We start from the raw sequence: 21043 nt of genomic DNA on the forward strand, positions 1-21043 counted from the left end.
ATAATTACAGCTACCACTTATTAAGGGATTATTATATGACAGATTCAAACACTATTTCGTTTAAGCTTCACAACAACCTGCAAGGAGGAACTGTCGTTATCCCTACTTCAAAGATGAGGAAAGCGCAATCATAGGTGTTAAATGACTTTCACGGGGTCACTCAGGTAGAAAGTGGTAGCATGGGGTTCCAACTCAGGTTGTCCAATTCCTAGATACAGCCTGACCCCGGCTTTCAGCTAGTAGCAGCAGGGATCCATCTCATCTGTTGGATCTAGCTGCCTACAAGGGCCTCAGTACTTCTAGGTATGGGGTTCTGCCTTGAGCTTTCTCTGTAACACGCCATCCCAAACAAGGGAATTAGAATCCACTCCCCACATACACACAAACACACCCCTAACCATCTACCTGCTAACAAGCTTCCTTGCACCCTATCACAAATGCACAGTTTTGTTGTTAAAGCTTAATCTTCAGTGATTTGCCTGCACTCAATAATTGTCCAAAATAAGGTGGCGTAAGTAAAAAGTAAGACAAATCTAGCTAAAGAATCACAGTTAAAATAAAGAATTGTACTTCAGGCAAAGAGCTACTTCATTCTGTGCCCTTTTCTAATAAATATAGCAGAAATGATGAAAAGCAATGTCTGGGAACAATAACATCTGACATAAACCAGAGAGACAAACATCTTTGGTCATCTTAAAGTGGAACACAAATCTCTGAATTTATTATTCAGTTACTGACTCTTCAAATACCAAAGAATGTTAGAACTCCCCCTTCTTTTTAGGAATACTTCTTGTTGCCAGTGTAAGCTCAGCATAAATTTTCATACCAATTATGACAACTAATGCACTTGCCTTTCTAAAGGAAAATCTTTACAAAGAAACTGAGAGGCAGCAGGTATCATCTGTACAGGCCTTGACAGGTTACTAATAGCAATAGCCAGTGGGATGCCAGTAAATGTTTCTCTGGCTCTCTGATGGAAAACAAAAGAGCCTTGATTTAATGTATTTGCTGATTTCCATACTGTAAATACTTCTACCTTTGTTGATTTCAAGCTCCTAAGGTAACTAAGGAACACAGAGTTGGGCAGAGAAGAGCACAGTCTGCTCTCAGGAGCCCCTGCTGCCAACCACTAAGACTTACTGGCTACATACCATGTACTGGGTATGTTACTAAGTACCTTATGCCATCCTCTTTGAATCCTTGTAACAGGTTAATGAGGAAGTTCTATTTTATCCCCATTTCACAGATGACAGACACTAAGGTCTTAGACAGGTTAAATAAGTCAAAGTTCACAAAGCTAATAAGTGTTAAGAACTGGCATACAAATCCTGGCAGTCTGGTTCAATGGTCTGCACTCTCAACTCCTCTTCTAACCTTCCTCTCTCCATGCATGGTTAGAGTAGGTACTGTGATCACTTCCACCCATCTTAAAGATGATGTTTTGCTAAGGAGTAAAGAGCAGGTTCTGGGGTAACTGCAGTAGGGGATGGGAGACTAACTCATACCAGCCAAAGAAGGCTTTTTTTCTTCCTCTTTACTGGTAGATTTCACCTCATCCTTCAAGACTCATGTCAACTCCCCTGAAGTTAAGTTATTTCCCCCAATTTTTTTCTTACAAAAATTTATTTTTTTCACCATAAAAGAATACATGCTTGTTATGAAATATGAAAAATATAGAAGGAAAAAAACCTCTTGTCATCCCACCCATGGAATGTGATCCACATGTATATTATTTTATTCATTCCCCTATATTATGACTATCTCTTCCTATATGTTTCATCCCCCCCCAGACTGTGAGATATCATCTGTTACCTACTGGGCAGATATCATGTGTTACCCACATTTGTAGGTACCTTTCCTCCCACTCCACTTCCACCCCAGTTCCATTCCTAGCACAATGTCCAGCACATGGTAACCCCACAAACATTTCGGATGCTTTATTATAATGTTTTCTTATTCATGAAAGGAAACACTGAGATTTTCGTGTTTATCTTCAAAGCTGTCCTAATCTTAACTAAAGTTGGTTTTCTTCCTTTGTCTTTTGAACACACTCTTTTGAGCTGAGTGAGGTGGAGTAGGGCCTTTCCGGCAGGCATCTTTCCTTACCTGCATGCCTCTCATCTTCTGGAAGCGTGCAATGGTGTCGCTGATGGTATAGACACGTACATGGCCCATGTGCAGCTTGCCCGAAGGATAAGGGAACATGGAAAGCACATAAAACTTGGGCTTTGATTTCTAGGGAAGAATGACAAGCCAATGAGTATTTATTAAGCATTTACTGGGAACCCTGTATGCATATAATATTTTGGCACTTTACTCAAGGTAATAATTTAACATTTTAAAAGGTTGCTTTAAAAAAACTATTCCCATAATATATCTTGGCAAAAAAACATCAAACACCAAATTCAAAGCCCTGGTTAAAGCTAAAGAATGTCCAAAATAATGCTACACACTTCAAAGTGCTAACTACCCATATATATCTTTAATCTCTCTCGCGCGTGCTCTCGCTCTCTCTCTATGTAAATATATATATATATATATATAAGCAAAATAAGGTGGTTTCTATCTAGATCTTAAAGAACTATATATTTTTCCATATAAGCTTCAACACATATATATTTATATAATTCAAGCAAACAATAGTTGACTCACATAGATATGACATCTCTAAAAAGGGAGCCCCTTCCTAAATTTCAAATAGCTGCATTCAGTTTTGGATGTAGTAGTAAGAGCAGGATGCTAAGTTTGGATCCTGAGCCTCCCTGCTATTTTATGAGCTTATGTTTCAACAGAAAAAGTAGGTAACAAGAAAATCTAAGCCAATGAAAGAAGAAGGTTATTTTTTTCCAGGGGTGATATATAGACAGCCTGAGACCAGGGTTATATCACTCTCCAGTTTCATCACGAGAAAACACAAGCAAAAACTTCACATGTATCCAAACGGAATGAACAAAAGCCAGGAAGTCCTTACTGGATCACTGACTTTCAGTATCTTAGTCTTCCAGCAGTAAAATGGGGAAAGTTGTTATGAGTTTGTGTACTTGAGATGAAAAGTCTCCAGAGGTGAGGTAGATTTAATTGATTCCTTATTGGGGTACCTATTGTTCAAACGTAAGGACTGTGTCTTAATTATCTCCTCCTCCCCCAACGGTAAGAGTTTAATAACTGTTGAATAACTGTTTGCTGGCTTTTATGCTTCCAGAGTTTTATTACTGGCCCCTATGGGGGTAACTGAAGGGCATTTTTCCCAGCAAATTTCACAAACCCTGTCCAGGTTATAGGAGTGTTTCCCCTACCCAGCCTTAAATGCTCACCTGGTGCAGGGGTGAGGGCAGGTGGGAAATGAGGTTGGAGGATGGGGCTGGGGGGGGGTCCCCTGAAGAGAGGAAGAGCCATAGATAATTGCTTCTGTTTGATCACTGGGGATTGGGACCATGCGTTATTTATCACTATTTTATTTATTACTGCCTTCTCCTGTTTTTCTCTTTCTGTCCTTACTCCCTTCCCAGAGCTTTGCTAGAGTTCTTTAAGGTTTTGCTTTCTCTCAAAGTAATAAAAACAAATTCAAAGCAGAATATTAATGACCATTTTTATTCATGTGGGGGGAAGGGCATTATATTTTGGCTGAGTATTTGTATGGCTGATAATACACAGAGCCAAATGTAATCAGGGGAGCAAAAGAAACCAGAAATCAAAATTTCTCCAAATCTCATTTGAGTCATTGATTTCAACTTCCTTCAGCAAAGAAGTTAAATGAACCATTAACAGAGTCACCAACAAGTAGCAAAATAAACTAGAGTGAAACTTTTCTCTGTACTGTCCCCCTCTAGAAATTACCAGAGTGGTAAATAAAGCTGCTTAAAGGCAGAAAAAGGAGACAGAATAAATCAGGAATCTGGATAATATGCAAACTAGAAAATCACCTTGAAATGCTGAAGTGACAACTGAGATTATTTACATAAATGTGATGGATAGCAGTGTATTGATCACGTATTTTTATTGGAAATCGCAGATTCAAAACTCTTAGGCGAACCCCACAAGTGTGGGAGAGGACCTGAAGTCTGCTGTTGTAACAAGAGATTAGGCTCAAGGGAAGGGGGGTACTGACTTAATAATTATCTTCAAATAAGTGAGTGACAGATAATCTACTCAGTTTGTAAATAAATCCCTCAAAGGAGGTATAAGACTTCATTCTGTTACCTGGTATAGAATCTGAAGTTAAGAAAATGGTCCACTCTATTCAGACCTTATTCCTTCTTGATATGGATCAAGCTTAGTGCCTTTTCTTTGGGAATTTGTAAGGATATGGTTAAATAGCTGTTATCGAGTTCTTTGGGAGCTGAAAAACCAGTAAGAATCCTTGAAATAGGCGACTTCTAGTTTTTTATTTTAAAATTTTCATATGAAAAGCATTTTTCTTTAAAATCACCTTGTCTTCATTATATTGATATTTTAATATTTTTTACATTATGTTTAACAGTCACTCTTGCCTCCATACACTTTTCCACAAATAGCTTCTTCACAAGCATCTCCTTTTTGTTCAACAGGGATTAAATAGCAAAATCAAATGATACTAGCTAAGCCAAACTCCAAAATTGAGTTTATAAAAAACATATAGAAAAGTATTGCTGGGAATAAGTTTTCAATATTTCAATAAAGTTTTCAATGAATGTTTCTGTTCATTGAAGAAAAGTTATTCAGCTTATTGCCTGCCCTTGCTTCTTTTGCTTTTCTGTATGAATTAAATCATTTCCCTGTGACAATGGAATGAGTTCTATATCCGGGGGAGGAGGAGGGCTGGAAAGAGAGAAAGAATCATGGGATTTTATGTTAAAATTGAGCAGGAATACGGTTGAAAAGGAAATTTTCCTAATTACATAAAAATGTAAGGATTTAGGCCTTTAAAAGAAATTAAGATTTTTGCGATAGGGAAGAGATGGCTTTTTAAAGTGGATCCTATTATTTTTGTCAGTTTCTGACTTCAGGAGGCAAATGACTACTGCCTTTCTATAGCTAAAGCTCCGAAGCTGTGTCCAAGCCTGGGAAGGCAGAGTAGCTCAATAGGAGACCAGAACCCTAATTCTGCCTAGCTTCTCCACTAGCAGTCAGACCTTAGAAAAATTCCTTTCCCTTTCGGGTTCAGTTTAAAATCTGCAAAACAAAGTGAGGCAAAAGAAGGTTCCAGGTGAAAGAACCAACTGAGAAATCAAATGCGCCTGAATTTGAATCTCAGCAAATTCCTAGGTCACTTTCAGAACCTTGGTTTTCTCACCTGAAAAAAATGAAGCTAATAATATTATTCCTCAGGGGGGTTTAAAAGATTAAATGAGGTAATAAATGGTAAGATGGTGTTTGACACATAGTAAAATGCTCATCAAATGGAAGTTTTCTTAATGATGTGATTATGGTAATCATGGCAAGACATTTAACTCATAAAAATTCACTAGGTGGATTCCAAATGTCTCTAATATCTCAGTGAGGTTGATTTTAAATGCTTCAAAATCTACTGGCTTCCCATCATATTCTCAGTTCCCAATAAAAACACGCCACATGCTTTCATCCTCAGGTAGTCTTTATTTATGTAATACTTTGGTTTCTAAAATGTCATCAGCCACATTTTCTATTTGATTTTCAGAACAAGTCTGTGAGATACACACTGCAGAGACTTACTTTATGATGAGGAGTCTGAGGACCAAGGAGGTTAAATGATGTGGCTGAGACCACACTGATTTCTTGTATTACAACCAAGTCTCTGGACTCCTCACTGAGACTCTCTCTACTTGACCTTTCCCCAATTCAAACCCTGTTAGAGTGCTACCAGGGGATTGTACACAATGGCCCTTAAGCTACTTCCCTAATTATCAAAACACAGTTTATTTTGGTCCATTTTAATTAAAATATATATATATGGTAAAGAAGAATGGCATGTCACAAAATCAATAAGCTTCAACATCAAGATGTTTGGAAGTCACTAAATTATGATCTAAACCAAAGACAAGAAAAAGAAAAAAATAAACAACTAATTTTACTTACTCATCCAGAATTAAACTCCTCTCTAGAGTTTGTTTCCAAAATACATTTAGTTAAATTAGGCTCATCATGTTGACATGAAGGCTTTTTATTTCCTAATGAGATGAAAGTCAAAGATTTCATCTTACTACTATAAATTATATTAAAATATTTTCCTTAAAAAAAAACTTATATTTTATTTGCTATACACTACATCTCTTTCAATACCAGATTTTCTTTCTAATCAAGACCAAAATTCACTCAGTTGAACACAAATAGCCATCCCACATTTTTCATAATGTTCATACTGGCCAATCTCATAGAAAGAATAAGTCTGATGACAATGAGACTTAAAAGACAAAGATAATTCCAGTGAAATAAGGTCTTCTGCAGTTATACAACTGCTTGCCTTTGGCCTAATCTTCTTAATTTGACATAGAGAGACCATTCTAAAGACTGTATTATTTGACTGGTAGCTACTACAAAAGGAAAATCAGACCTTAAAAGTGAAATCCTATCTTACATTATTTCACTCTGATCTGATTCAAACATTGCATGGACCAAATCACATCTATCATTTATCATTTTAACCAATACCAAGAGGGAAGGGTTACCATTTCCAAGACTGACCCCCAGCAGCTGGCCTCCTGAAGAGCACTCCATAGAAACTGGCTCCAACCAAGTACTTAACACACCCAATCAAGGTAGAGGGCTGAGCTGGTACATCAAGACCAGAGGCCAACGGTCCTCTAACTCAAAAAGCTGCAACTGCAAGGTAGAATTCCAGCTGTTGAGGAAACCAGGGAAAGGTGTGGGGCTCCCCAAATATGATGCTAAGATGGTAGAACAGGGTTGGAGGCCAAAGTTATGTCTAGGGGAAGGGAGGTACTTCTCAGAACATATAGCTAAAAAGTTACTCAGCTGAGGGGCCCAGGTCTCTCTCTGGAGCCACACATCTGACCCTGCCAGATCCCTGTGCATTGCCACACAACACAATGGCCACAAAGGATCCAACGCCTGCTACTACTCCTTGATGAGTTTCCCCAAGAATTCCTAGTCTAGTTGCTGTCTGTCATTCACCTAGCAGACAAAATGCTATCACATACAATTCACCTCATTGGAAATACTTCTCAGCACTATCCTTGTGTTCTTGTTTACCCTCATAAGCATCTTGGGAAATAGAAGGGCACTGTTATTATCACTCCATTTTAGATAAGAAACCTGAAGCACAGGAAGATTCAAGAATTTGGCTCAAAATCACACACTTAACTGCTTGAACTCACATGGTTTGATGGCAGAATCCAAGACCTCAACCCTCTTCCCTACCCACTTAAGACTCTCTCAGAATACTCACATCAGCTTCTGAAATTTTGGAGAGCTGTTCTTTTATTCGTTGATGCCACCATTTCTCCACATCCTTTCTTGTTTGCAATGTATACTCTTTTGTCCACTCCCCTGTGACACTGTAAATACCTCTGGTACAACCTGGGATAATTCTCCTTTCCCATTTGATGATATCTGGCCCAATATTCAGCTGCTTTTTCAGAAGAGAGGCATAAAAACCCAGTCTCGGCCAAACAGAAACCATTCTTCAGAAGGTGAGGAGGCCCTGAGAGGGCAAAAAACACACACATGAGCCACCTAGAAACCCTCTCCCAAGGAATTCAGCACAGTCCCAGTGCTCCCTGCCTGTTCACATGCTGTCCTCTTACCTTTTTGATGATTTCCTTCTCTGAGAAGAATACTTTAGAAGTTCCATTGAGGAAAATACAAACTTTCTAATGGAAAGGTGGTCAATGACCCTGAAATACCCAAGATACAAAAATCTTACAGGGACAAATGGAGCCACCACCTGGGCCAGATCCTTCCACAGCCTCCCAGATTGCAATGGAAGCGCCTCCCCCATCTCCCCTTTAGAGTAGCCAACATCTGTTCAGCAGGCTTCATTCCCTACCTTTCCAGGTCTCAGAAGAGCCCCAAGCCTACCCTGGCTTGGCCTTAGACTCAAAACTCAAAAGCTATCTGGGGTGGGCAACAGTGGCTCAGTGGCAGAGTTCTTGCCTGCTGTGCTGGGGACCCAGTTCAATTCCTGGAGCCTGCCCATGCAAGAAAAAAAAAAGATATCTAAACACAGGCCTCCAAAGAGAACCTGAGACCCTGAGCTATTATTAGCATTCTTCATATACGTTCTAAGTTAAATAACCTTTGTAGGCTGAGCCAGCAAATATACATTATTCAGAAGACTATTTACTCATTAAGTCCTTCATTCATTTATCAAATAGTTACTACATGACTCTAGATCCATACACTGTTCTAGGTGCTTGGGAAATAGCAGTGAAAAGCAGCAAAGTCCCTTCTCTCTTCGTGCTCACATATTAGTAGGGAAAAACAGACAACAAACAAGGAAATAAATATATAATATAACGAAGAAAATTGGAAGGGGGACCATAGTGGGAGTCAGGGTCTCTCTGTTGCCTGTTCTTATAAATTGAACCAAATTTCAAGCACATTTTTAGAACACAACTCATAGGTTGGGCCCACCAGTATATCCAGTTGCAACTCAAAACTCAATTTTAATGTTTCATTGATTTCCTCCATAAGTGAGTTCCAGAAATGGCTTCATTGAAGAAGTTTCATGTTCTATTGCTTTTTTAAGGGTTGAGGGGAAATTTTATCAAATATTTAAGGTTTATGACTAAATAGCACTTTCTGCCTTCTTGCATTGCAGCATTCGAGAAGTGCTACAATAAAAAAATGGATGAGAATGAACCTTTCAAAACCAAGAGGAAACAAAGGAAGAACCTAACCTCCTAAACTAGTGCTATTTCTTTCCATATCTACTAGGATTTGACTTATTTCATGAAAGTACTGAATCACGAATGTTACCAGGAAGGTTTCTCAAAGGCTTATAGAAGTGGGTTTCATACGCACATAAAATGGCATCACAGTGTTGGCATTTTACAAGTCAGTCTGCCAAAGTCCCTGACATACCAGTTCTCACTGTATTTAACACCCCTTGCTTCTTTGGAAGTGGAGTCAGAGACAGACTAAAAACAGTGTCCCCATCAGCGTGGCAAGACTATTTTAAAGTTTATAGATGTGAATGTAGCTATTAGGGAGAACTATATGAAACTTGTTGAATACCAGCAATTCTGTCCCTTTGAACAATTATAAGACACACACACAAAATATAAATACATATATACACTTATATAAATACATAAATACACTTTATACAATAAAGGCAATTGCATTTATCCTTAGGGACTGAGTTTCATTATAATTCAAACTATTCACAGTAGTCACAGATTTCATGGTCTTTTTGCTAGGTCAGTATTTCCATACCTTGCAAGCAAAAGAATGCCAGCTTAATAGAGGGCATATAAGCGGACAGATGCCTGCCATTTCTCTTCTAGACAGCATAAGGAACCCATAAGGAGAGAATTCTGAGCTTTCACCTCAGAAAAAAAAAGGGAAACCACAAAGTGATATAAATAATAAAATACAAATTGACCTGAATGAACTACAGTCTCACAAGTTTTTTGGTTTCAATGCTTGTTAGCCATTGTAACTAATGAAATACACAAAGAGCACAGACAAGTTCTCTCCCTGGAGACACCAATATGAAGGAAGGTACTAAAGTACCTTTGGAAGTTTACTAAAATTCCAATCCTATCTCTATAACTTATTTACACTACATAACAAATTACACATAACACTCCCACAGTACAGAACAAGAACTAACTAGCTTTCTAAAAACATTTACCTAATACCTATCTTACTAATAACCTCTCTAAAACCAATGGAATAAACTAGAGAATCCTGAAACAGATCTGGGTATTTAAAAGAACTTAAAGTTGGTACAGAAAGAAGCACAAAAGAATAAGCTAAGCCTACTTAAAATTAGGCCCAAGAGTCATCCCCAGAGAACCTCTTTTGTTGTTCAGATGTGGTCTCTCTCTCTCAGCCAGCATGTCAAGTAAACTCACTGCCTTCCCTTTCTGTACATGGGACATGACTCCCAGGGGTGTAAACCTCCCTGGCAACGTGGGACAGAAATCCTAGAAGGAACTGGGACTCAGCATCAAGGAATTGAGAAAACCTTCTTGACTGAAAGGGGGAAGGGAGAAATAAGACAAAATAAACTGTTAGTGGCTGAGAGATTTCAGAGTTGACAGATTATCCTGGAGGTTATTCTTACACATTATAGAGATATCCCCATTTTAGTTTATGGTTTATTAGAGTGGCTAGAGGGAAGTGCCTGAAACTGTAGAGATGTGTTCCAGTAGTCATGTTTCTTGAAGATGATTGTATAATGACATAGCTTTTGCAATGTGACTGTGTGATTGTGAAAATCTTGTGTCTAATGCTCCTTTTATCTACAGTATGGACCGATGAGTGAAAAAATATGGATACAAAAATAGACAAGTAATAGGGGTATCAAAGGTTAAAATAAACTGAGTAGATTGAAATACTAGTGGTTAATGAAAGGGAGAGGTAAGGGGTATGGCATGTATGAGTTTTTTCTTTTTTTTTTTCTTTTGCTGGAGAGAGGCAAATGTTCAAAAATATGATCATGGTGATGAATACACAACTATATGATGATATTGTGAGCCATTGATAGTAACCATGTCAAGAATGTTCGTATGTCAAGAACGACTGTATGTCAAGAATATTGGTATGTTGGTTCACTGTTTACAACAAAACTATTTAAAAAAAGAAAGAAGTACAAACAAACTAGAAAGTGACAGATTATTCAAATGAATGGGGGGGATTCAAATTAGAGCCACATCTCTAGTCATAAGGTAAATCCCAGGGAGATAAAAGATTTTTTTTTAAATGCCATAAAACAAGACAAAAATACAGGTGAGTATTTAACAAATCTTTAGAAGGCACGGGATATTCCATTCTGAGCCTAAAACCAACGGAAGGATTCACAAAGGAAAATACTAACAAATCTGACTATGCAAAAATGTAAAATTTCTCAACATCAAAAACATCATGAGCAAATGAAAAAAGAGATCAGGCTTCAGTTAGAGATAAGAACAAAGCTAATCTGGTTGGGACTAAGGTAAATCAGACTACAGGAGTAAGGATGACATTGTCTGTATTTCAGAACTTCATCTGCTGTATGAGACCAAAGGAAGAGAGGTTATTTTGTTCCAAACCTACATTTTCTGTAGCACATAATCTAACTCAACCTGCCTGGATAGCTCATTTAAACAACCCAAACACATGGAGCCCAGAATGGGAATAAGGGCTTATAATTCTGTATAGCTCAAGAATACCTGGATGTATCAGACTATGTTGGGCAGTTAATTAAAAACTTTGGCAAAGTCCCTTGACGGATGGGAGTAAAATACAGAACGATTAATCTTTACCACAGCGGAAACCCCCAACACTGTCTCAAATATTAAGGACTCTCAAGTCGATAGGCCAAGGCCATGATCTTGAAGCTTGCTCTTGTGAAACTTATTTCTATAGCAGAGAAGCTAAGCCTACCTACGGTTCTGCCTAAGAGCTACTTCCAGAAAACCTGTTTTATTGTTCAGATGTGGTCTCTCTCTCTCTAAGCCAAACTGCAAGGAAAATCACTACCCTCCTCCCCACTAAGGACATGACAACCAGGGGTGAAAGTCTCCCTGGCCACATGGGATATGACTCCCAGGAACAAGACTGGCTCTGGCACCATGGGATTGACACCACCTTTCTGACCAAAAGGGGGAAAAGAATGGTAACAAAATAAGGTATTAGTGCCTAAGAGAATTCAAATATAGTAGAGAGGTTATTCTGGAGGCTACTCTTAGGCAAGCATCTGCTAGACATTGCTAATTGCCATTTGGTTGGGGTGTGCCAAACCCCAACCAAACCATTCCTCTTAACCCTAAAGAACACCTAGGGCTCTATCTGAGATTCTACAACAATTTCACGTACTAAGATTACTTTCCAGAAACCTACAAAATCCAGATGGGTTCCTAGGCAAGATAAGTCCTGAAACCCAGAGGGGCCAGCCTCTCCAAGAATATCACCTAAGTTCCATCCTCCTATCCCATGCTTTTCATACCTCTTTCCAACATGAAAAAGTTAGAATGGGCATAGTCCAAATACCCCTGAAGATTGGGAGAAGGATCAAAGGAAGAAGAAGAGTTATAACAGAGAAGACAGGATTTAACAAATGAGTATGACTGCTGAATCATTATATTGATATTTCTTTTAGTCTCCAGTATCTTGGAGCAGCTGGAAGGAAAAATCTGAAATTGTGGAACTGTAACTCATACAAAATTCAGAAATCTGTTGTATAACTACTTGCTACAATGTACTTTGAAATTTATTGCTTTTTTGTATATTATTTCATTGTTTAAAAATGTTTTTAAAAAATGAACAAAATTAAAAAGCAAACGAGCTGAGAGAAAATGTTTGCCAAAACTACAATGACTAGGGTTATCTCACTCTATAAAGAGGTCACGTATGAAAAGAGACACTAAAATTTTAATTCAAAAAATGGACAAAAGGGTGGTGCGATGGTGGCTCAGTGGCAGAATTCTAGCCTGCCATGCCAGAGACCCGGGTTCAATTCCTGGTGCCTGCACATGCCAGAAAAAAAGGACAAAAGAAAACATGAAAGAGGAAATAGCAATGGCTAATATATTAAAAAGATCAACTTTACAACTATTCAAGGAAATGTAAATTAAAACAATGAAATCGTTTGCTTATCATATTGGCAAAAACTTCTTTAATGAAAATAAATATGCATTTTTGTACACTGTGATGGGAATGTAAATTGATTCCACCACTCTGGGAAACAATCTGATAATGTGTGTCAAGACCCAGTAAATCATATTCACACCCTTTATGTCAAGGCTCCCTGAAATCACCCCCAGATTCAATGATGCATTAGGAGGGCTCACAGTATTTGGCATATAGATCTGCTCATGGCTGTGATTTATTATAGTGAAACGATACAAAGAAAAATCAACAAAAGGAAAAAGTACATGGAATGAAGTCCAGAGAAAATCAGGTGCACGCTTTCAAGGGCATTCGCCCAGTGGAGTCACACGGGACGCACTTAGTTCCCCTAGCAACAATGTACAACAACACGTGTGAAATGCTGTCTACCAGTGAAGTCCATAGAAAACCAGTGCCTGGGGTTTTTACTGGGCGCTCATCACACAGACACCCTCTGTCTAGCACATACCAAAATTCCAAACTCTCAGAAGGAAAGCAGGTGTTCAACACAAACCGCATTGCTTGTACAAAAGGGTGCAGTGAGATATTCTTTATCAGTCAATAAGAAGGGATCCTAAATCCAAGTTCTAGTGTACAAGCCAAGGGCTAAACCTACAGGTAGGCCTTTCACAAGTACTCCCAGTTAGATTTTCAAGGCCTTGCTTTGCTGTTGTCTGTTTGTTTTGAGGAGGTTGTTAATAATTTATTTAATAGGTGATACATGTACATGACACAATTTTTTTTTTTTTAATTTATGGCTATTTCTCTCACAGCCACTCATTCTCCTCCCTGGAGATATTAGATATTACCTGGTTCTTCTGTGCCCTTCCAGAAACATTCTAGGCATTTACAAACATAGCCATATGTGCATGTATGCATATCCAGCCAACTTTTCTGACTTACCTTATTTCCAAGCAGTGAATAAAATATGCTGCTCATCCCTCATTCTTAAATAGAAAAGGATAGTGGTGGATCCCCAGATAGTTAGGAAAGTCTGAAACTTGAGAGAGACTAATCAGAACAAATAAAAACTATGACCCTGAAGGGAACAGAAACAGAGATTAAACACTCCAGTTCTCATCCACAAAGAGATTCAGAAAAATACCAGGGCCCTAAGACAGAGTAGCTAATAACAACGAAGTTTTGAGAAATTAAAAGAGTTAATCCAGGAGGGCCAACATCCAAGCAATTTGACTTTTTGAAGGACACAGCAAGGCTCTCCCCACTTTTTGTCCCTGCTCTTCCCTTTGCCTGAGACTCCCCCAGGGGCATTTCCTATTGCTCCCTCTCGCTACATTTAGACCCACTCAAACTTCTGTCGGGGAGTTCTTCCCTAACCATCCATCTACAATAGCACCTTCTAGCTCCTTAATCAGTTTCATTTTTCTCTAGAATATACTTTTTTTTTTGAATATACATTTTTTTACTGAAAATTATTTCATATACTCAATTGCTTACTTGTTTACTGTTTATCTTCCCAACTAAAATTATTTAATAGTTGAGAGCAGAGGTCTTGTTCATGAAAGTGAAACAAGACAGGATTGTCCTGTAATGCTAGAACCACTGAGATTTGTAACTTAGTGGTTGTTAGCATGTCCTTTTCTCCCCAGCCAGGTTTAGCCACTCAAGTATAGGCATGAAGCAAGCAGAGATGGGTTTAACCAGATGTGGTGACTGAATTATGTACCACAACAAATACAGGTTCTTAATCTTAATCCTTATTCCTGTGGTGTGAATCCAGGTGTGGCCTAAGTGATTAAGGGTGGCTCTTACTCTGGCTTACTGTTGGCCTTATAAAGAGAATCCAGAAGTTATAGAAGCAAGAAAGGAAAGGACATCACCATGAGGCAGAAATACAAGCCAAGGAACCCCAAGGATTGCCAAAAGCACCAGAATACTAATCAGTCTTCGAAGAGACGGTTGATGTCTTGATTTTAGACTTCTTCTAGTCTCAGTATGGTGAGCCAATAGATTCCTGTGATTTAAGCCATTGTGTGGTATTTGTCAGAGCAGAATACCAAACTAAGACACCAAGGCTGGGATTTTGTTAGGTGAGTACCAGAAGCAGAGAAGGGCAAAGGAACTGGAGGTTCATGCAAGAGAGTAAATATAATAATGAACCAATAGAATCTAAGCCAGATATAGAGGGAGTGAAAATGAAGAGGTGGTGATGGGCAATGAAAATAGTCAGTCAATGAAATGGAAATACTGATAGGGATAATGAATAGCTGGAAGGAGTCCTAGAGTTAACTGGAGTTCCATACTGCTGAAGTACTGGGCATAATCTCATTTCTGAGAAAGTGAAGATGTGATAAGAGAAGACAATGCAAAGAGAGATAAAAGACAATTAAAAACTCAGAATAAGAGGACTTCTGCTTCCAAACTATAATAGACCAACTTTCCTGCTGAGAGCAACTAGTAAAGTGAGATTTAAAAAAGAACAAAGGTTAAAAGGCATCAGAAAGCTACCAAAGCAGTCAGAAATCTCAGGGACAAAAACCCTAAAAAGAAAAGAAACAATAAATGAAGAAAGCTATGCAGGTATTTGCTGCCTCAAAGCTGCATCTGGCTCAAAGTCTAGAAGTCAAGCAGAAGGAAAAGCAGAGACTAGCTTTTAGCAGTCTCATAGAGCTATGGAGACAAAAATAATAGAGTTCAATGTTACAGGAACAACCAAGACTCAACTCTCAAGAATCATGTTCCTGAGGGAAAAAAGAAGCCTAACAATCTTGGCTACTTTTCCCTTTGAGTCATTCTCTGATTCATAAACAGTACAGACTATGAAACAGAAAAACCAAGCAGAAAGTGGCAGCTAAGGGGCTGGGAAGCTAAGTAGAGCCATCCACAGTCTCATGATATAAGGGAGATAAAAATTCTAATTTCACTTACAAGAGTGCAACCACTCTGAATTAACTCAAACCCTAATTGGATTAAGGTGATCTGATTCTACTAGCCTGCCAGAAGCTAAAGAATATTCTTTGAAGGAAGAATGCATTATCCAGAGCTTCTACAATTTTTCATATATTATGTCCAGCATTCAATTAAAAAGTCAGCAGGTACTCCAAGAGACAGGACTAAATGAAAAAATCAGACATGAGAAAGAGACTCAAAGTTGATCCTGATATTAGAGTTAAAAGACAGACTTTAAAATAACTAATATGCTCAAGAAAACAGATTACAAGATGGGGAATATACCTAGAGAACTGAAACCAATTTTAAAATTTGAGAGAATCAAATGGAAATTCCAGAAATAAAAAATACAATAACAAATTAAAATGTAACAGATGGAGGACAATTGGAAATCTGAATACTGACTATTTGATAAAATTAAACAATTATTGTTAATTTTTTTAGGTTTGATAATAGTATCATGGTCATATTTTAAAAAAGAATTCTTACCTTATAGAGATCCATATTAAAATATTTTTGGATTAAATGTTACATGATATCTCAATTTACCTCAAGATGATTGGGGATGGAAGAAGCGGGTGGGTATAACAAAAAAAAAAAAAAATAGCCATGAGTTGATAATCGCTGAAGCTGACGAAAGGTACACAGGGTATATACTTGTACATACTTAAGAATTTCAAATAAAAATGTTTTAAAAAAAGAAAGCAATAGATGCATTTAACAGATTAGACACAACTAAAGAGAATTTGAGTGCTCTGGAAAACGAATTAGAAAAAAATTTCAGATTGAAGCACAGAGAGTAAAAAAGGACAGAAAATACAGAAAAGAATGTAAGAGTTGAACGGTTTTAAGATATCAGGTATTTGAGAGAAAGGAAAGTAGACGAAAGAATTGTAAAAGATCTGTAAATGTGCTGCGCACAGGCTTTGGCGAGTGGAGTTTTTAAGGGCAGGGGTTAGGTGATGACATGAAAGGGGTGGCACATTAAACAAGAGTCACATGGATATAACATACACGTCACTGGAGTTCCAAGAGGGTTGGAGGAAAAGATTAGGGTAAAAGTAGAGATAATGGCTAAGAATTTCCAAAATTAGTGTAAAATTTCAAGCTGGAGATTCAAGAAGCAATATTAACTGCAAGCAAGATAAATACACAAAAACAAGCACTCTTAGAGATACATCATGGCAAAACTGCTTACAATCAAAACCAAAGAGAAAATCTTAAAAGCAGTCAGAGAAAAAAAAAGGCATGTTATTTTCAAATACTCCTGGAAAAAGTAAATCAGTAGAAAGTAGGAAAAATAATTATAGTATACTATATGGCTCTATACTGAACAATGAAATAGTTATAATAATGTAAATGTCATTCAGTGATTTAACTAAAAAGTGATCAATCTACACCAGCGAATTTGGAGAAGGGTACTTAACAGGTAATAAATAACATCCAAAATTAAGAATGCAAGAAATAGTAATAAAGATATTACTTAGAGATAAATGGGTAACAACTAAGTGAAAGTTATAAGTGGCTTCTTCTGTGAATTAACTAAGAGTTAGAATTGCTGAATAAAGGACTACTGGTTTTCATTACTATTTGCCTTTCAGTATTATTCACATTTTTAGTTGCATATATTTATTACTTTGACCTAAAAAAAAGACAAAAATAAAGCACCCTATATATAGTATCAATAAAATAAATTAAAATAGTCTTATTGTATGGCTCAAATATTTAAATAGGCTTATATCTATATACAAATATATTATTTCTACTTATTCTTATCCTTGTTGAGGCCTAAACGAAAACATGTGATGCTGGCTCCAAAATAATTAATGTGATAATAAAACCCACTCTATGCTTATTTACCTAATAAAATAGTTACTAATTCAACCTATGCTGCCGGGGACTGGGGAGAATATCCATAAGATTCTATAAGGCTGTATAATATGTTGCAACTTTAATTTCATCTTTTTTCAAAATCACTATTTACAGAGTGGCCATTCACTACAATTCTTCTATCTAAAAGGAACCAGCATAAATTTTCTGTACAGAAAATTGAAGGAAAAAAAAGTCAGACTTGGCTAATCCTGTACCTGGACCATATCAGCAGAGATGAAACCAGCAGCAATGGTGGTGGCACCTACAAAGATATATTTTGGCTATAAAATCTAGTAGAAAATTTTAATCATTTTGCTATTGAAAATACCTGGCTTTGAGTCACTCAGCTGGCTTATGATTACCCACAATTTCTCATAAATTCTTGGATAGTTAGGAAAATCTAAAGTGGAATTTTTATATTTACCAAATTTAACAATTAAGTAAATTGGCATCATGTTATATTTTGTAAACATTAACTCAAACTGATTAATTTCAATTTTCCTATTTCACAACAATTTTTAAAGAGGCCCGTGATTTGTTCAAAATGTGTAATAGCCTATTTTGGTTTGTAAAAGCTGTCAAAATGTAATACATCAGAAACGGAATTGCTTTTAAAAAAGGGAATTTATTAAGTTGCAAGTTTACAGTTCTAAGGACATGAATCCAGGGAAAGACACCTTGCTTCAAGAAAGGCCAGTCAGTCCAGAAGACCTCTGTGAGCTGGGAAGGAACATGGGCTGTCTGCTAGCTTTCTCTCCAGGCTTCAATGGCTTCCCCGGGGGCATTTTCTTCCATCTCGGAAGGTGGGCCCTATTGGCTCCAAAGCTTTTTCAAAAATGGTTCCCTCTTAAAGGGCTCCAGTAAGCAACCCCCCACCTTGAATGGGTGAAGATGCATCTCCATGGAAACCACCTAATCAAAAGTTACCACCCACAACTGGGTGGGTCACATCTCCATGAAATGGAGTTCATTCTACTGACTTAAAAAAGATCCCACCCAGCAATACTGAATGCGGATGAAAGAACATGGCTTCTCTGGGGTGCACAACAGATTCGAAACAACACATAGCCCTTAGCAGATAACATGGCTCTGCCAGTCTTCTCTGCAAAAGAATAAACAAACATTAACCTGGCACACTGTCTCTGAAAGGTTCATCTCTAAGATATGCTTTACTTTGTGCATCTTTAAGTAAAGGTTAGGTTGTTCTCTGGGGATGGTGCTCTGGATCCCTGGAAGACCTCTCAAACTCTTCCCAGCCCACTTTAATCTACTTCCTTGCATACTGTCTTCGTTGTGATACTCTCTCAGACAACTGAACCACGCTTATGCTAAAAAAGCAAGGAATTGATTTTCTAGGCAAAATAAGACTGGAGGGAAGATATACAACTTAACTATACAGCCAAACTGTCTGGCTCCTTTCCCCCCAATCTAGTTAGGACAGAAAGTCAGTAGAATAAACTGAATTAAATGCTAATTCCAACACTAAAGAAGTCGAAAGCTTTTGAAGCCAACACACTCTATGTTTTGATCTTGCACTACTGAAAATGACCCTGCTGCTACTAAATCAGCTACTAATGGAATATTAAGAGTGTTAATAAATATAGAAGAATGTAGACAGAGGTCATTAAACTGTGACTTATGAGGCACATCAAAAGTCTAGTTTACCACTGTTCCCTGAGTAATAAAGAATGAATCCCACGTATATGAAACCATTAACAGTGGCTATATTTGAGGAATAGATGGAGGACATTTCCACTTCAGGTATATATTTTTCTTTCCTTAACAGTTCAAAAAATAAAAGCAATGAATCCATATTAACTTTCATTAACTAAAAAATACTTTTTTTTGTATGGCAGGCTTCAGGAATTGAACCCGGGTCTCTGGCATGGCAGGCGAGAACTCTGTCACCAAGCCACCATTCCACCGCCCAAAAATACATTTTTAAAGAATAAATCACAGACATGTAGAACTGAAGGAGGCCTTAAAAATCAGTCAAAAGTGTATATTTTGACTCTAAATTGTGTATAAACGGAGACCATAAAGGATCAACTGCAAATCCAACATGTATTAACTAACAGATAGCCTGGTGTGAGTGGGAGACCCAGTGGAAACCAGGTAAATGAACTTTCTGGGGCTCAGTCTTGTTTCCTTCCTCTACTTCCCAGGACCTGTTCTAGGTCTTGCCAAGTACCCCTCAAAACCAAAGCCCTGATGGATACTGCCTCTTTCTGGCATCAAGGAGCATTCACTCTTTTAGAGGACTGTACATCAAAAGCATACAGTGGATTTGAAAGGTGTCCTGTTCTGCATTTATGATTAACTTGGCCCTCTTCCTTAGCTCTGGCTCTTCCAGGTCCTTCCATAGATACTTGGAATTTTGTTTCTTCTTCCACCTCCTTCCAAAGCATCACTCCCCTCCACTCCATGCTTCATTAGAGTCAGCCCTGACCCAACCTCAATTGCGGCTTACATTTGAGATTTTTGACAATCATAAGTGTAGCAGCAAGTGATCTGAGAACTGGATGCCCAAAAACTATCACACACTGACAGAAAATTAGAATTGTAGGAAGCTAGCAAAAAAAACACAGAACACATTGGAGAAGCCACTTGAGGGCACTTGTGTAGGCACAAAAGAATTGTGTGGAATCATTTATCTGGGAGAATTCATCTTAAAGAAACCACGTCTTATAACAAAAAACATATTTTTGCTTTTGCAACTATTAATTCCCTGTGTGACCTCAGACAAATTATTTCCTATCTGGAACTTCAGTTTCCTTCTCTGTAAGAGTAAAGGCAGACCCTGATGATCTCTGAGGACCTTCGAAACCTAACATGCTATGGCAATGAACTTTGGGCCACGAGATACCCTGGATGAACTTTAAGGAGTCTAAATCCCCATCCAAGGGGATAAAGATCAAAAGATGAACTGGAGGAGAGGGCAGCGGTACCTCCGTACAAAACTATGCGCACATGTGCGTTCTTCCAAGAAGGAGGTCCAGAGCTATATCAACCGGGTCTGTGGCTCGAAGAGCCTGAAGACCTTGATTTAGGAGTCTCTACCAGCTCGGAAACTGCACGGCTCCAAGACCACCTATCCCACCCCACGCCTTCCATTTCTGCTCCTACCAAGTCGGAACCTCCCAATCAGGACAAGAGGAGATTGGGCCTCGTCTCTTGTCCCGCTTAGCCTCGGCCAGGGGGTTACCTGCTCACAGGCTCTGACCTGCGGCTACTTCACTCCTCCGATGCCGCTTTAAGCGAGCACGGTCCGGCCAGTCACCATGGGTGCCGCCATTTTGACAGAACAACAACTTTATTGATAGCGGCCGCCGCAAACACGGACAGGAAGGGCGGAGCCGGACGAGACTGGCGCGCGAAGCCGGTCGAGACAGGTTCGCGGCCCTGTCCCTGACTCCCGGCAGTAGGCGGGACCCTGGCGTCAGCGCCGCGACCCGGGGTTCCGCCTCCCGGCCCCGAACCCCGCCCTTCGGCCCTGCAGGCTGCTCTGTGTCGCCTGTCGATTTAA

The 21043-nt window shown here is 38.5% G+C and overlaps 1 protein-coding gene across 5 annotated transcripts in view; it reads right to left on the reverse strand.

The window, feature by feature from the left end:
* Positions 1-20830, reverse strand: part of LARS2 (leucyl-tRNA synthetase 2, mitochondrial) — a 200267-nt gene extending 179437 nt beyond the window's left edge. For 3 of the 5 annotated variants that reach the window (XM_077129574.1, XM_077129571.1, XM_077129575.1), the window contains exons 1-3: positions 20723-20830; positions 7364-7618; positions 2107-2235 (exon numbers count right to left, since the gene is read on the reverse strand). In XM_077129574.1, coding sequence (XP_076985689.1) covers positions 2107-2235; positions 7364-7597 — 363 coding nt within the window. In that variant the 5' untranslated portion in view covers positions 7598-7618; positions 20723-20830. Of the gene's footprint in view, positions 1-2106; positions 2236-7363; positions 7619-7721; positions 7812-20722 lie in introns of all 5 variants that reach the window. The other 2 variants (XM_077129573.1, XM_077129572.1) reach the window with 2 other exon arrangements.
* Between the last annotated feature and the right edge of the window lie 213 nt (positions 20831-21043).

Source organism: Tamandua tetradactyla, chromosome 15 (assembly GCF_023851605.1).
Source record: "Tamandua tetradactyla isolate mTamTet1 chromosome 15, mTamTet1.pri, whole genome shotgun sequence".
NCBI classification, from domain to species: domain Eukaryota; kingdom Metazoa; phylum Chordata; class Mammalia; order Pilosa; family Myrmecophagidae; genus Tamandua; species Tamandua tetradactyla.